General features: G+C 37.2%; 1 protein-coding gene and 1 non-coding gene across 11 annotated transcripts in view; both read right to left on the bottom strand.

Moving 5' to 3' along the window:
* Ulk4 (unc-51 like kinase 4) overlaps nt 1-16,044 on the bottom strand; it is a 623,492-nt gene that overhangs the window by 539,371 nt on the left and 68,077 nt on the right. For all 10 annotated transcript variants that reach the window (XR_007105971.1, XR_007105973.1, XR_007105972.1 and 7 more), the window contains exon 19: nt 2,729-2,836. Coding sequence is in view for 7 of the 10 variants with exons in the window: in XM_047532456.1 (XP_047388412.1) it covers nt 2,729-2,836 (108 nt within the window). In the remaining 3 variants the exon portion in view is untranslated. The remainder of the gene's footprint in view (nt 1-2,728; nt 2,837-16,044) is intronic.
* Nucleotides 15,162-15,235, bottom strand: Trnat-ugu (transfer RNA threonine (anticodon UGU)). Its single transcript has one exon. It is a non-coding gene; the product is annotated as a tRNA-Thr (tRNA).

Below are 16,044 nucleotides of genomic sequence, written 5' to 3'. Positions count from 1 at the left end.
AAGGCACCCCTGGCTGCCCCTCTTGTGGCACCACAAGTGTGATGCTGTGTTTGCACATCCTATACAAAGGTACTTGTCCTTTTGTAAACTACATCTGACAAGGATTAAAACAAAATAACCAAAACCTGACAATTCCACAAAAGCTGTTGCCTCACTAAAAGCTATTTATTTTTATAGATCCAGGGACTTAACTTCCTGTTCTGGTATGCTCTCACAAGATGTAGTCATGTCATGGCCACAGAATCATCCCTTTATTAAAAGAGGCTACCCTTTATCCAGCTAAACTAGATACCAAGGAACATCATTCTCCAGATCTACTGCAGAAACAAATAGGAATGTGATGCTGTGAATTTACATAAAACTCCAGAAAATGCAAACGAGTCTGTAAGACAGAAGGCAAATCAGCAGTAGCAAAGCATGCTGAGGAAACCTGCAGGCAAAAGTACATTATCAGGATTGGGGCAATAGTTTCACAGATATATGTGCATATATCGAAATTTATCAAGTTGCAATCTTAAAAGTATACGCTTTTTTATACAGCATTATACATTAAACTGGGAGAGAAGTGGGAAAAAAAAAAAAAAAAACTAAACTAGATTCCCATTCCTGATAAGAGGACAAACTAGGTACCTGATTAATCTTCTAATGAAAGTAAAAGGTTTTATTCTGACATCAAGAAAATAAAGACTATGTAAAAATATTTTAAAGTCCCAAGTAATGGTATTGATATGCTGAGCACTGAAGTCTGATTTTACTCTGAGGGCCTGAAAAACTTGGTAAATTTGAGCTTTTATGTCAAGGCCTTGAGAGCCCTGGGGAATGGTCAAGTGGAAATCAACTCTCCAGTCTCGATCCTAAAGAACTGTAAGGAAAAGTGCCTTTCACAAAAACTTGGCACATCAGGACATCACACAGGGTGTAATGATCCTTTATAAGAGGGAAGCAGGAAGGGAGCTGCACATGCTGGTTAAGACATGTTAATGACTAAGAAAAAACTGTAGAGCAAGTATCTCCGTATATTTTCTATCCTTTTTATTTATTTATTTTTTTGATACTGAGGATCAAATCCAGGTGCACTTTACTAAATGAGCTACATTGCCAGTCCTTTTTAGTTTTTATTTTGAGACAGGGTCTCACTAAGTTACTAAGTGTCTTGGTTGCTGAGACTGGCTTCAAACTTGCAAACCTTCTGTGTACACTCTTCGTCTCTTTCAAGGGAAAACACCAAGTTTCTGCCTGTGTATAAAATGAGACAAAATAAGAATCTGCATCTCTTTTTGCTGGAATTTTCCAAATTAACTCTAAATTTAAGAAAGTAATCATCAAGTTTCTTTTTGAGAACTAGGCAGACAGGGTATAAAATAGAAAAAAAGACTTTCCCTATACACCTGGTCTTACTTCCTAGCTTTCTGGTTCACAGATGAGTTTGCTCTTCAAAACAAATTTACATAAAATAAATTCAACCAAATACATACAAAAAGCTTTCTGAATAGAAAGAAATGATGGTAATGGAAATTATTTTTAAATGTAATTATGTGGAAACATTATTTTTTGTGCATTGGAGTACTACATATCACAAAGATAGCAATACTTTCCTAATTGACGCACAGACTCAGTACCAGTTCTAACACTGGAAGACTCAAAATATCAGTTCTTCTCAAATTTATCTGCAAAATCAGTGCAGTTTTTTTTTTATTTTTTTAATATTTTTAGTTGTAGCTGGACACAGTAACTTTATTTTATTTATTTATTTTATGTGGTGCTGAGGATTGAACCCAGTGCCTCACATGGGCCAGGCAAGCAATCTACCACTGAGCTACAACCCCAGGCCCAATGCAGTTTTTTTAAAAGATGACTTACAGATTGAACAACCTGATTCGAAAATTTATTCTGACATGTTAAGGGCCAGAAATTGCCAAGACACTAATGAAATGGAAGAACAAGAAGGAGAGATTTGCTGTACTATCAATACTAATTATGAAGCCAAACAATTTAAAATACTCATGCTTTTTAGCAATTGGTAGTTGCCTCAAAGTGATGATTGCTGAGAAAGTTGATTCAATACAGATACTAACAATATTCAGTTATGTAACATTTCAGCAAGTTCAAGAACCAAAAAGCTTAGAAAATTTCCTTATTAATTTAAAACCATTATCTATTTAAAACTCAGTATCACATGATATGACTAACCCATAATTTATCAATACCTATTCAATAATTTTTTTAAATACATTAATGGAATATTAAATTTTCCCTTGGTGAGTTCAATAGCACTTCCATATTGTAACTTAAGAAATAAGAAGCCAAATCCTGCCATTCCATATGTCACACTGAAATCTATACCTGCACAAAGAAGTATTTTATTTAAACTAAAAGGGGACTTTATACTGAAAGAAACAATGGTCTTCTCCTACCTGAAGGAGTCAAATATGAAAACATAGGGAGAATTTGGGGACTTTTTAGTCCATTATTTTAAAAATATAGTCTGAGAATCTCCTACATGTTTAAGAAAATTAGGCAGAGGGAGGGAAGGAAGAAGAGAAACAAGGTCAGCTGGAAAAAGAGACACTGAGAAACACTCTTCCCCAGAAGGAAAGTTTCTCCTAAGTTCCTTAAGCATGCTCTAAGGGGAAAGTAAAAAAAAAAACTTTTATAGGTTATTAACACTTGTCAGCCAGGATGTGTCAGAACATGTCAAACAGCAACAGAGTTAATCAGACAGTCTCACCTGGGTGGCTACAAGATAGATCAGCTCCCCAAGGGTCGGTAAAAGGCACTGTTTTAATTTGCTGTTCCTGAAGTTCTCCCTAATTAATTCAGTTAAGAGGGCAACTGCCTGAAAAGAGAAAAGTATATTAGTTCAGGTATATCTCTCAGTTCTTTATAATGTTAAAAGCAACACACACGGCAAATTTATCTCCCATTTTTTAAAACTAGTTTCCAAACTGTTTTCAAAGTATGGGAATTCAAGGTAATCGTTTTCTCATCTTTAAAGAAGGAAACAGGTTAAGAGAGGTTCCAACAACTGAACAAAGCCATCCAATTCACTGGGACAGCCAGGACACAGATTTCTACCACACCACATCCCTGTCATTTTCCAGCACAAATATACTCACAGTATAGCAAACTTTACACGATTCCTTCAAAAGTCTGAGAGTGGGAATGTTATACCAAAGTTTCAGTGTAATCTACTTTGACATTCAGCAGCTTAACTTCCTAGGAGTCAGGCTTTAAAAATCATGTACATATTGAATTCATACACCAGAACACAGGTTAACTGAATCATCAAGTCGGACAGAATGATTTTAGAATGATACATGATGACCCCATAAAGAGAAGGAAAAAAATGTATACAAATATTGTGGACAAATTACTCCAAAACAGTGCAAATCAGAATGTGGTGCACAGACAAGAATATTTCTTACCATTGGAAGCAAGTCGAAACTGAAAACAAGTACTTCAAAAGTTTCAGAGCAACTCAACACTGCCACAACATTCAAGCAAGCAATTGCTGGTTTTTGCAGATACGTGTGGGGCAACAAAATTGTACAATCTCTCATTGTAGGAACACTTGTTGACAGGATATTTTTGAAGAGCTTTTTTGAATGATAATTGATATACACTGAACTATTTTAAATGTACAATGATATATCTGAAATATGAATATGCCTGTTAAGTCATCACTATAATCAAGATCACTAATATCCCCTAGTATTTCCTCAAGGGCCTCCCTCTGTTTGGCTCCTCCCCAACCAGCCACCAATTTTTTGTCAACAGTTTGCATTTTCTAGAATTTATGTGGATGAGATCATATATTGTGTATTCTTCAGTTTCTTTTGCTCAGTATAATATATTTGAGATTCATTCATGTTGTTACATGATCAAGAGTTCATTCCTTTTCATTCTGTGCAGTATTCCACTGTATGGATGTACCACAATGCTTTGCTCTCACTACCCAATGATTAATACACAGTGAATCCCCTATCAGAACAGAAAAGAAACAAAAAATGATGCAGCATTATATTATCTTTTTCAGCATATCATTTCTGCAGTTTTCCTTTTCTTTGACCTTCAGTGATCATCCACTAGGACTACACTGAATCAACTAAAATTTGCCAGTATTCAATTTTTTACCTTCAAAAACAAACTGTAACCAACACACTACCCCAAAAGAATGGCTCAAGTAAGTATATGAAAGAGAGGAAAGGATGAAAGAAGGAAGCTTGTAATATCAAAAAGGGAAATAAGAACACAGGAGGCAAAAGTATAGGCAAATACAATAGGCTTTCTATTAATTTTTCTGGACGTTTCATGGTGAAAGTAAAAATTATGCCAAAATCATGATCTGGTTCTAAATATATTTAGAGAATATATTTAAGACAATTGTATAAAAATAAGAAAGGCTAAAGGGATGAAAAGAGGTAAATTTTCTGTATTTCACTTAAACTAGTAAAATTATGACATCTGTGGACTGTGATCCAGTATGTAATATCTAGAACAAGAACTACAATATATGCAAAGATATACACACCATCACTATAAAAAAAATCAAAATGGAATTGAAAAAATGTTCGGGGCTGGGGTTGTGGCTCAGTGGTAGATCGCTCACCTAGCATGTGCGAGGCCCTGGGTTTGATCCTCAGCATCACATAAAAATAAAATAAAGGTATTGAAAAAATGTTCAGTAACCCCAGGAAAGTAGTAAAAATAAGACAAATGAAAAAAATGAAAGCAAATAGAAAATAATAGCAGCCTTAAGATCAAATATACAAGTAATTATACTAAATGCAAATGATCTAAATACAGCAGTTAAAAGACAGTTTAACAGAGTGGAATTTTTTAAAGGACCAACTATATACTGCATACAAGAAACTCACACCAACTGAGTGCTATAGGCAGGTTGAAAATAAAAAGATGGAAAAATAAATCAGGGAAGCAGAAATCAAAGGAAGGCAGGAATGGCTATGTTGATATCAGTTTTAGACAAACACTGTACAAAGCAAGTCAATCCACAACCCACCAAAAAAAATGCCAATCATGAATGTGTATCACTGAACAAAAGACAAGATATATGAAGCAAAAACCAACAGAACTGGAATGAGAAACAGATAAATCCACAAACACTCCTCTCTCAGTCATAGAAAGAAAAATAACGGCATGACCATCCTTGTGTGGAATCTTAAAAAGTAAGACTTACAGAAATAAAGAGTAGAATGGTGGTTATCAGAGGCTGAGGGTGGGGTAGAGGGATAGGGGGTTGTTGATTAAAAGGAACAAAGTTACAGTTAGAAAGAAGGAACAAGGATCTACTATATAGAATGGTGACAACAGTTAATGTATATGTCACAACTGTTCAAAGTAAATTTTAAATATTCTCACTAGAAATAAGAAACTGTAGAAGGTGACAGATAAGCTAATTCACTTAATAAAATCACTTTACAATGTATACATACTAAAACGTCACATTGTACACCATAAGTAGATAGATACTGTCAATTTAAAAATTTTTTTAAAAATTGGTAAAACAACCAGACAAAAAAGGAACACACATCAAAAATAATGGAATACTATGAACTTTACGCACATAAATTTCATAACTTAAGGAAAATGGATCAAACCCTCAAACACAAATTATTACCACTCACTCAAGAAGGAACAGAGTTATTTGCAAATGACAAATAGTTTGGCAAGGTCATAGGATACAATATCAATACTCAAGACACAATTGTATTTCTGTATATTAGCAGTGAACACATGAAAGTTGAAATTCAAAAGACAATGTCATTTACAATAAAAAAATAAGTACTTGGGTATAAATCTAACAAGATGTGGAGAATTGTATGCGAAACTATACAATGCTATTTAAAGAAATAAAATCTAAATAAATGAAAAGAAGATCTAAATAAATAGAGAGCTATACTATATTGACAGACAGGAAGACTCAACATAATGAAGATGTTCATTCTTCCTAAATTGATAGTCAGGTTTAATGCAGTTCCTATCAAAATCCTGGTAATTTTTATAGGTATCAACAAGATTTTAAAATTTACATGGAAATTCAATGTATATCCAGAAACCATTGTGAAAAAGAACAAAGTAGCTGGAATTATTCTACTTGACTTCAAGATTTATGTTGGAGTTTAGATGTGAGATATCCCCAAAAGGTCATGTGTGAGAAAATGCAAGAATTTTCAGAGGTGAAATGATTAGACTATGAGAAGTAGAACCTCATCAGTGGATTAATCCACTGGTATGGATTAACTAGATGGTAACTATAGGCAGACAGGGTGTGGTTGGAGGAGGCAGGCTGGGCATACGCCTCTGGGGTTATTTTGTCCCTGGTGAGCAGAGTTCTCAGCCTCCTGGTTGCCACATCTTGAGCTACTCTCCTCTGCCACACCCTTCTACCACCATGTTCTGCATCACCTCAGGCCCAGAGATACAGTCAGCGGACCATGGATTGATCCTTGGAAACTGACCCAAAATAAACTCTTCCTCCTCTAAGCTGTTATTGTTACGTTTTTTGGTATTTTGGTACTCTGGAAAATGGTACCAAAATTTTGTAATTTAAAGATTAAGAAAACAAAAATCTTGATGACTGTACCCCTGAGCATTTATTTCAGATAAAGCATTTATTTCAGACAAAAATATAAAAATGAACAAGGCACTGAAGGTTATAGGAGGGTAAGATTCACATGCAGTAGAGGGAGATGGATATGGACCTTAAAGAGATCCTGAAGGATCCTAGCAGTGATGAAACTTCTCTTTCCCTTAACTGTCTCAGTGTCGATATCCTGTGGTAATATCATCCCATCATTCCCAGAGATGCTAGCATTAGGCTAAGTAGACATAGCACACCCAGTACTTACCTGCATATGTTTTACAACTACAGGTGAATCTATGATTATGACAAAATAAAGAATTTAATTAAAAAGAACCTCATTCTAAACTCAAAACTCAAGTCCAGCTTTCTGCTTCAGAGTTAGTTAGAGGGATTTACAGCATTTTTCCATTTTATAATCTACTGGTACTTTTTGTCAATAAGTGTCACTGGAAATTTAAAACATTTTAATGCGGTAGACCCTTAAAGTGATAAAACTGCCTGGACTGCCTCCAGCATAATAGAAATTGCTTTGGAGCTCAGTGTCTTGTAAACAGATACACATCATGTAATTTATTCTAGCAATGCCTCAGCAACCTTCATCTCACTTGCAAAAGTTAACTTTGGATAGTATTAAACAGGACTCAATGGGTAATGGCTCTCTGCAATGTTATTTGTATGGAATTTCCATTTATCTTTAAAATTTACAGAAATATTAATATTAAAAGGGAAAACCAAGAATAATGAACAAATGCAATACATAAATGGCAAATACTAAGGAGAAAAAAATGTTTTTATTGACCTGGGTACAAAGGCATTTTTTTAAAATGCCAATACTAAATGGATAAAATAGATTTAGTTCTTCTTTGAACTCAAATCCATTTAATATATGGGTATTATTCTTAGGCATGTTTTACTTATGGTCTATTTTTTAAAACCCTCCTGGTCTTCTAACCTTGAAATTTAAAAGATGTAAAAAAAAAAATAGGATAGATATTTGCACATTGTGCTACTACTTATATTTTTTTGAAAATCCTTTGTAAAGAAAATGAGTTTTGTTGTCGTTCTTATTTCTAATATTACACTTTGAGGCATATCTATACCATTGTTGGTTCTTAATTAACCTAATTAAAACAATTCTTCTGCAACCATAGGCATGATTGGTTGGTTAACTGGCATGCAAATAGTCATTTAAGACTGTACAGCATTTCCCAAGCTACTTCTTTGAAATCAATCCCATTTTATAACAAATGTGACCAAGTAGAGCCAGCTCTTTTTGACTTTATCAAAAACCATCTAATTTCTATTAAAAAGGTCAAATATGCTTCAATTCCATATGCCCTGGACTGAGTCTTTTAAATCAAGGGCCAAGAGGGGCAGATGATGAATTAAGATCATAAAGGTTTGCAAGTTCTTCAGTTTAAAACTAACCTGCTGATAGTTGTACAAAAATAATTTGCCTGCTCTTGACCCTCAAAATGCAGTTGTTAACTGTCCATGGTATGGATATGTAATTGACAGCTACAAATAGAAATTAAATTAAGGTTCAGATCCAGAAAGCCTTAGGCATTTTCTATTGTGGTCAGTGTTTTACTAGGTCAAAGGATTGGCTTTAACCCCTGTTTAACTACTCTCAATGGGAGATACAGTAATAGTGATTATACCAACGACAATCTTTTAAATCATATACTGTCCAATTCTGTTCCCCAATCCCTAAAATAAAAGGCATCCCAAATTTTCTCAAATGAAAAGAGAATGTCAATTCTCTGACCAAGCCTTTTCTTTCTTAGAACATCACTTTCAACAACTCAAACATACTTTGGGCACTTAATTCTATAAGCCTCATACTCTTTTTTTTCATCCATGTTCAATTTTATTGATATTAAATCTGAAATTTCTTTGGATCATATACATCTCATCAAGTCTTAGCAAGAAAAATCACATCTATGGACTTGAAACTTCAAACCCTCGTTTTCACAGTGTTGGTTAAATAAGAGGATGAACACCCTGGACAGACAAAGAAGGGTTGATTACACAGGCAGAAAGAAGATAAAAATGAAGAGAATTTAACGTTAGCTCTAATTTTCTATGTGTTAATTTAACTGCATTAAAATTTGCATCTGAAATGTACATCTAGCCCCTAAAACTAAATAATCAGGCAGAAGTAAGAACTACTATCTTGTCAGTTCTTTGTGGAACCCTAGGTTTAAACAACCAACCTAAAAACAAGCAGATGCATTCTCTCAAAAATAATCAGCAGAAGCAAATTAAAATATTTAAGTAGATATCTCATACTGTTTTTCAGTCATTTTAAAAGCACTGACATGATATTTAAACAAACTATCAACTTCCTAAACTTTTTTCAAAATTAGATGTCCACAAATATCAACTGCAAAAGAAATTTGTTTTTTGGTCACCAATTACCAGGTCCCTCTTCCTCAACCTCCTTTTGAGGTAAATCCTTTTCAGTACTGAACCTAGTCTGTAGGATCTCACAACAGGCATTCTGCTTTCCAAATGCGGAAGCTCAAAAGGTCCCTGGATCCCATCAGGAACATCTTTCCTCCCACAGTCTGGTACCATCAAAAGCAGGGCCAATTGTAGCCAGCAAGGCTCAGGAAAATGAACCTTGAATGGAATGACGCAGAATACAGATTTGGCTGATGGACTTGGGTTGTAGCTCAGTGGCAGAGCACTTGCCTAGCACATGTGAGGCATTGGTTTCCATCCTCAGCACCACATAAAAATAAAGGTATTGTCCATCTGTAACTAAAAATATATTTTTATATATTATATATATATTATATATACATCTATATATATATATATATATTTTTTTTTTTTAAAGATTCGGCTGAAGTTCACTCATTCATTCTAGTAGTATACCCAAACAAGTCTCCAGAAGAAGCCTGTCCAAAGACCCTCCAGAGCTATCAGATACCGACTGTTCTAAAATTTCTTTTGGAGCCTTTGACCTTGTTCATTTCCTTCTAATACCTAAGTTAGGCATAAATAACTTTATTCTTAAGTTAGGCAGAGTCACCCTGCAAAAGTGGTAGACAGTACTACTGTTGTTCAGCTCCTCACTCTTCCTGGACACAAAAACATTTTCCAGATCCTTTAGAGATGGGTGGTACCACGTTACTAGTTCTGGTCAACTGGCTGAAATTGGAAATTATGGATATATACCATATACCCACCTGCCCTTGGAAATGTTTAAAGCACTATGCTGGATGGAAGTAGCCTGTAATGCTGAGGACAGCTGCCCTTCAGCCCACAGCTGAAGAACAAGTCTGAGATTTTGAGTCTTCATTACTACAACAGAGGCTAGTCTATCCTGAGAGAACCAATTTGATTCCAGATCACTCTAGTTCTATGTACTAATGCAAGAGTTCTACTACTTTCAAAGAATCACTAACAAAATAATCAGTAAACTATTGCATCCACATCTTACAGAAGATTTGTCTGGCAGTTAAGATCTGCCATTGACATTTATGTCATGGATCTGATATTAGGGTTGCAACACACCAATCGTTAGAGAAGTAGACCATGAAAGGTACACTGAAGGTCATAATCCAGACAAGGCAAAGCCCTGGAGATAGTAAAAAGATCAATGGTTTCAGGGGTTTGGGGGGAAGCAAAGCACAGGAGATTCTTAGGGTAGTAACAACAGTCTCTATATCATATTGGTGGAGACAGGTTGTCAAACACTTTTCCAAAAGTGATAAATAGTACTAGTGCCATAGAATAAATGTACATCTTAGTCTGTTTTGTGCCGTTGTAACAGAATACCACAGCACAGGTGACTTATAAAGAACAGATTTATTATAGTTCTGGAGGCTGGGAAGTTCAAGATTGAGAGACTTACATCTGGTAAGGGCCTTCAATGCTGCATTACAGAAGGTAGAAGGGCAGAGGGAGGTAAGAGTTAAAGAGAGGGAAGGAGAAAGGAAGAAGGTGAGGGGGACCTAACTTGCCCTTTTTATAACAAACCCACCTCAGTGACAATGCCATTAATCACCTTTTACTAGGTCCTATCTCCAAAACTGTCATACTGGGGATTAAGTTTCTAACACATGCTTCCTCGAGGATACATTCAAACCACTGCAACGTTCAACATCAACAGTAAACCATAATGTAAACTATGAACTTTGGGTGACAATGATGCGTCAATGGAGATGCAACGATTTTTTAACTAATGTACCACTGTCCCACTCGGGTGCAAAATGCTGATAACAGAGAAGGCTATGCATTGTGTGCGGACAGGAGACGTATTGGTTGTCTCTGCTCTTGTCTCTTAATTTTGCTGTAAACCTAAAACTGTTCTACCAAAAAATATCTTCATTAAAAACATATACACTACTTAATCTTGCCATGCAGATTTAAAAATTGCTATAACTCTGTAGTTCATCAGATGACTCAAAAATTCTTTGTCCCTCTCTAATGGATGGCAGGTAAGATATTCTGAATATTCTTCCATTGAAAATCATTTTTAAAATGCTGGATATAGTATCTTTATAAAATGCACAGTTGAACTGGCAAGAAATTAGGAAACTTCAAAGACTAAAAGGAGAGTGAAAGGGGAAAACAGAAAAAAGGAAATAAGATAGGTAAGCACTCAGGATACTTTAACCCAGGGGACATGTGCTGAATTCTTGTGACCTTGAAATGACCTTTTGAAATGGAACAAGAGACAAATCCCAGGGCCTATCCATAGTGTAATATAAAATAGGAGACCATTCACATTAAGTTGGAACCCCAAATATATAAGGATAAGAAACTAACCAGCCTGCAGGAGAGCATAGTAAGGCATTTTGAATCATTGATACCAAATGAAATAATAGAGATGGGTTAGAGAATCAAACCAGGCCTAAAAAGCAGTTCAACAGCTCATATAATGCTCTCTTTGGAGAATAGAATCAAATACCTCGGAGTCTACCAGGCCAGTCTACTAAAACATGGCCTCTAGTTAATAAAGTCAAAACACTAGTTTTTTCCTTGTTACTCTAGAACAGTGCTTTTCCAATTTTAATGTGTATCACAATCACTGAATTTTCAAAAACCCAGGCTGCCAGGTCCCATCCTCAGAGTTTCTCATTCAGTAGGTCTGGGGTAAGGCCCAAGATTATGCAATGTCAGCAAACTGCCAAAAGATGCTGCTGCTGGTCTAGCACCACACTTTCAGAAACCCTGCTATAGTGTTCAGTATTGCTCACATTGGAATCACTGGCTTTCAAAACTATAGATACCTGCATCCACCTCCAGAGATTCTGATTTAATAGGTCTCAGGTACAGCCTGGACATCAACAGTTTTTAAGTCTCCAGAACTCCAGTGCGCCACCAAGGTTAAGAACTACTGAGCTAAAGAACAGAAGCTGAGAGCTCAGGCAACTGAAAATGCTGAAATGGTTCAGCAAAATTCAACCTGCCCAACCATCCCCCCCTAAACCACCCCTCCTGAGGGGGATGATAGCATCCCTTAAGAGCTTTAAGGTAGCTATCCTTTAAAGGCCAAAGACAACAGTGAAAATTACTGACAATGGAATTGGGTTCCCTGATCCAATGGGAATAACAGGATTCAGGACTAGTCACAGTACTAGCACTCAACTGCAGAGATAAGGTGGGTACAATTGCCCTCTGCAGTCATAGTACCAAGTCATCAGATTATTCTGACCCTAAGATTCTGACACAATGGTAAACTATCACATCAGTTCACTAAATTGTCACTTGACATTTAGTGAGGAAAGCTAACTCAAGCCCCTGTATAAATGACTCACAGGAATCATTCCTCTTAGACAGACCCCAGACTCACATTGGTTCACAGGACTATAAAGTTCTTCAACTATGTTGGCAAAGCCTTTGAAAGAGACCCCTACAAAGAGATCGTAGGTGAATTTTCCACACTTGGCTTCCCCAGAAGGTCTTTAACATTTATCATGTGATTGGGCAATGGGAAAAAAAAACACCCAGATCCTTTGAAGTTATTAGATGACTCCGAACTTGGACTGATATCTGGAAACCTAAAATGCCACTAAAATTCCATTGTCCAATTAGGAGCTTATCAGATTCAGATACTACATGGAATTTTAACTCAAAGTCACCTCAAATCCGTACCAAAAACCAAGGGGTCCAAGGGGTTATTTTCCTAGTCCCAGAACATTTAGTAACTGGTAAAGTTCCCACGAGGGTCCCTGATCAATGGGTTGAAGACTCTTTAGCATAGGAAGGGTCAAGGCGAAGCCACTGGAACTACACTTACTCTGCCTGCCCGGTCAATGACAGTAAACCAAGCAAGCCCATATTCACAGGGGAACTTCAGGAGATCAGTGCCAATAAAGACCTGAGAGGTGCAGAGATGGTGATGTCCACCACATTGAGCTAACTGCCCATCCAGTGCAGAGACCATGTAGGTCATGGAGAATGACTAAAGATTACTGCAAACTTAATTAGATAACGATGCCTAATGTGACTGCTGTTTCAAATGTAGCATCCTCATGGACACAAATGAACCCAGCTCCTGACACCTATTATGCTTTCTTTTTTATTCCAATCAGTACATACAATCTGAAGCAGTTTCTACTCGTTGAATTACCCCACGTCAAGTGTCCTGCTGTGTCTTAATGCAGCCCAGAGGCACCCTGATCATCTCAATTACATACAAAATATCAAACCATTCCATTATATTAATAGTATGTTAACTGGACCCAGTGAATAGAAACCTAACTTACAAGTCAAAAGGTAAGAGATAAATCTACCACCTGGTGGTGTTCCTAAGAGCCCAGCATCCTGGGGCATTTGAAGATATTCCCTCCAAAGTGGGAGGCAAGTTGCTGCACCTTGCATTACCCACCAAGATAGAAGGGGGGTCCAGTGATTATTGAGACTTTGAATTTTGAAGGCCCATTTACTGATGACTGATAGGGCAGCCAGATTTGAGAGGAGCCCAATACCAGGTCCTACAGTGGAGCCAAGCCGAAGCGCAAAGTGCTTTTCCAATTGGGTCTTAAGACCCACAGACCTAATGCTATTGGAACTGCCTGGGGCAAAAAGGGGAGCTGTACAAGGCCTGTAACAAGCTCCAGCAGCAGAAACATAGCACAGATCCCTAGGACTGGGAAATATGGCCTTACCCTCCCCTCTGCCAACAACCCATTATCCATTTGAAAAGTAGCTCTCGGCTTGTTACTGGGCTCTGGTTGCAACTACATGATTGACCCTGTGATACTATGAAAACTGACCTGCCCATCCTGTACTGAGTGTTAACATAAAATTGATTCTGCACAGCAGCATTTCATTTTAAAACTGATATGTATGAGACCACGATGAGCAAATTCATTCACCACACGGGCAGGTGGCTGAGACTCCCATGACATCTGCTTCTCCACTCAGCTGCCTCACCCCCTTCCTCCACCCATACCCACAGACCTCATAGAGTCCTGCAGGCCCTCTCAAGAGGAAAAAGCACAGGTCTAGTTAACATTTGATCTGTACGGTATGTCAGCATCAGCAGAAAGTGAATGGCCACTTCACTGTAGTCCCATTCAAAGGCAGCCTAGAAAGGCAATGGTAAAAGGAAATCCTAGGTTCACAGAACTTTGGGAGGTAATCTACATTTACTTCCAGCAGATAAAGAGATGATGCAAGGGATGGATCCACAGCAGTTCAGAGGCAGTGGTTTACAAACTAGCCAGTAGATCAGAAACTTGGAACAAAACTACAAAACTATAGTTAATTTAAAAAAAAAAAAAAAAAGGTCTGAGGGTGAAAGGCACAGATGGAGCTTGAAATGAGAACACAGTATAAAAATGTGTATTTCACACATACGAATGCCCACCAGTGGACATCGACAGTCAGCTGAAAGAGTGGAGCCATCCTCTATGCATCTTTCACCAATTACCCTATAGATTGCTCAACACGCCCATGTACAAAGAAAGCAAATCTGAGGCAGGTACGAAGGAAGTCAAGCAACGGCTCAACAAGGGCCTCCACTCACCAAGGCTGACTTGGCTAATGCCATTGCTGGTACCCAACCAGTCAAGAACAGAAGCCAATGCCAAGCCTTGACATGGCTTCATACCCTGTAGGGTCCACATGAATTATACCAGAACGCTCTGATTAAGAGGAGGACAGTATTTTGTCCTCACAGGAATAAATGGCTATTTCAGGTATGGATTAGAGATCTTTGATCCCTGGGCTTCTTCCATCTCCACCATCTATGCTACTGCCCCTTTCAATCAGTTTCCCAAACACTGTTCCTTCTTGTTTCCAGGAACAACAGCCCCCACCCTATTCCTTACCTTTGGGCCAAGAGGAAAGAACAACTCCACTATTACTATTAACCCTGGACAAGTATATCACCTCTTTGTAAATTAACTATCAAATTATCTCAATTTGAGTATTCCATCTGTTGGAAACTAGTATATTCCCCTTTGAAAAGGTTCACGATTTAGTTTTCCCCTTATTGGCTTGTGCAACTAATTAATATTGGAAAAAACAGTATCCACCATAATACCTGGGATTTATCCTTTCCTTGTGAACACCTGTATTATATTATTTTTTTTGGGGGGTGCTGGGGATCGAACCCAGGGCCTTGTGCTTACAAGGCAAGCACTCTACCGACTGAGCTATCTCCCCAGCCCCCTGTATTATATTATAAACTTAGATTGACCAATGAAAACCTAGCAAATTTCATGTGAGTAACAGCTTTTTAAGCTTTCCCAAACTATTAGTTTATCCTTCTGAGTTAATTTAACTCAAATTTTAAAAAGAAGAAACTGTTGAAATCTCGAGGGACAATATAACCATATCATGTCAATATCAGAGAACAGACTTCCAATCCCCTATTCTTGACTACTTGCCAAGCAAAACTGCCCACCAATGGCAGTGACATAGCAATAAGTAAGAGAAGTACAAAGAATGATCCTGTACTCTGCAGAGGCATCCCCAACCTGGAACCTACCAACAATGATAAGAGTAAAAGTATTAAAACAAGTGCCTTTGTGGGGGCCCTTAGACACAATGGAAATGTCAATTCATACAGCCACTATGGAAATCAATCAGTATGGAAATTCTTCATAAAACTAAAAATGGAACTACCACATGATCCAGCTATACCACTCCTTGGTATCTAACCAAAAGAATTAAAGAAAGCATTCTTTAGGGATACGTGCATTCCCATGTTTCCAGCAGTATGATTCACAGTAGCCAAAATATGGAACCAGTCTAGCTGTCAACAGATGAATGGAAAAAGAAAAATGTGGTATATATACCCAAAGGAGTTTTATTCAGTCATAAAAGAACAAAATTATGTCATATGAAGAAAAGTGGATAGAAGTAGAAAGCATCATGTTAAGCAAAATAAGCTAGACTCAGAAAGACAATTATCAAATGTTTTCTAGCTAGTGGGGAAGAAAGGGGAAAAGGATCTCACAGAAGTAGAAGGG

The sequence above is a fragment of the Sciurus carolinensis genome, chromosome 17 (genome assembly GCF_902686445.1).
Source record: "Sciurus carolinensis chromosome 17, mSciCar1.2, whole genome shotgun sequence".
In the NCBI taxonomy this organism is placed as follows: Eukaryota; Metazoa; Chordata; class Mammalia; order Rodentia; family Sciuridae; genus Sciurus; species Sciurus carolinensis.
Note: the sequence above shows the minus strand (reverse complement) of the source record. Positions and strands in the feature narration are given on the sequence as shown.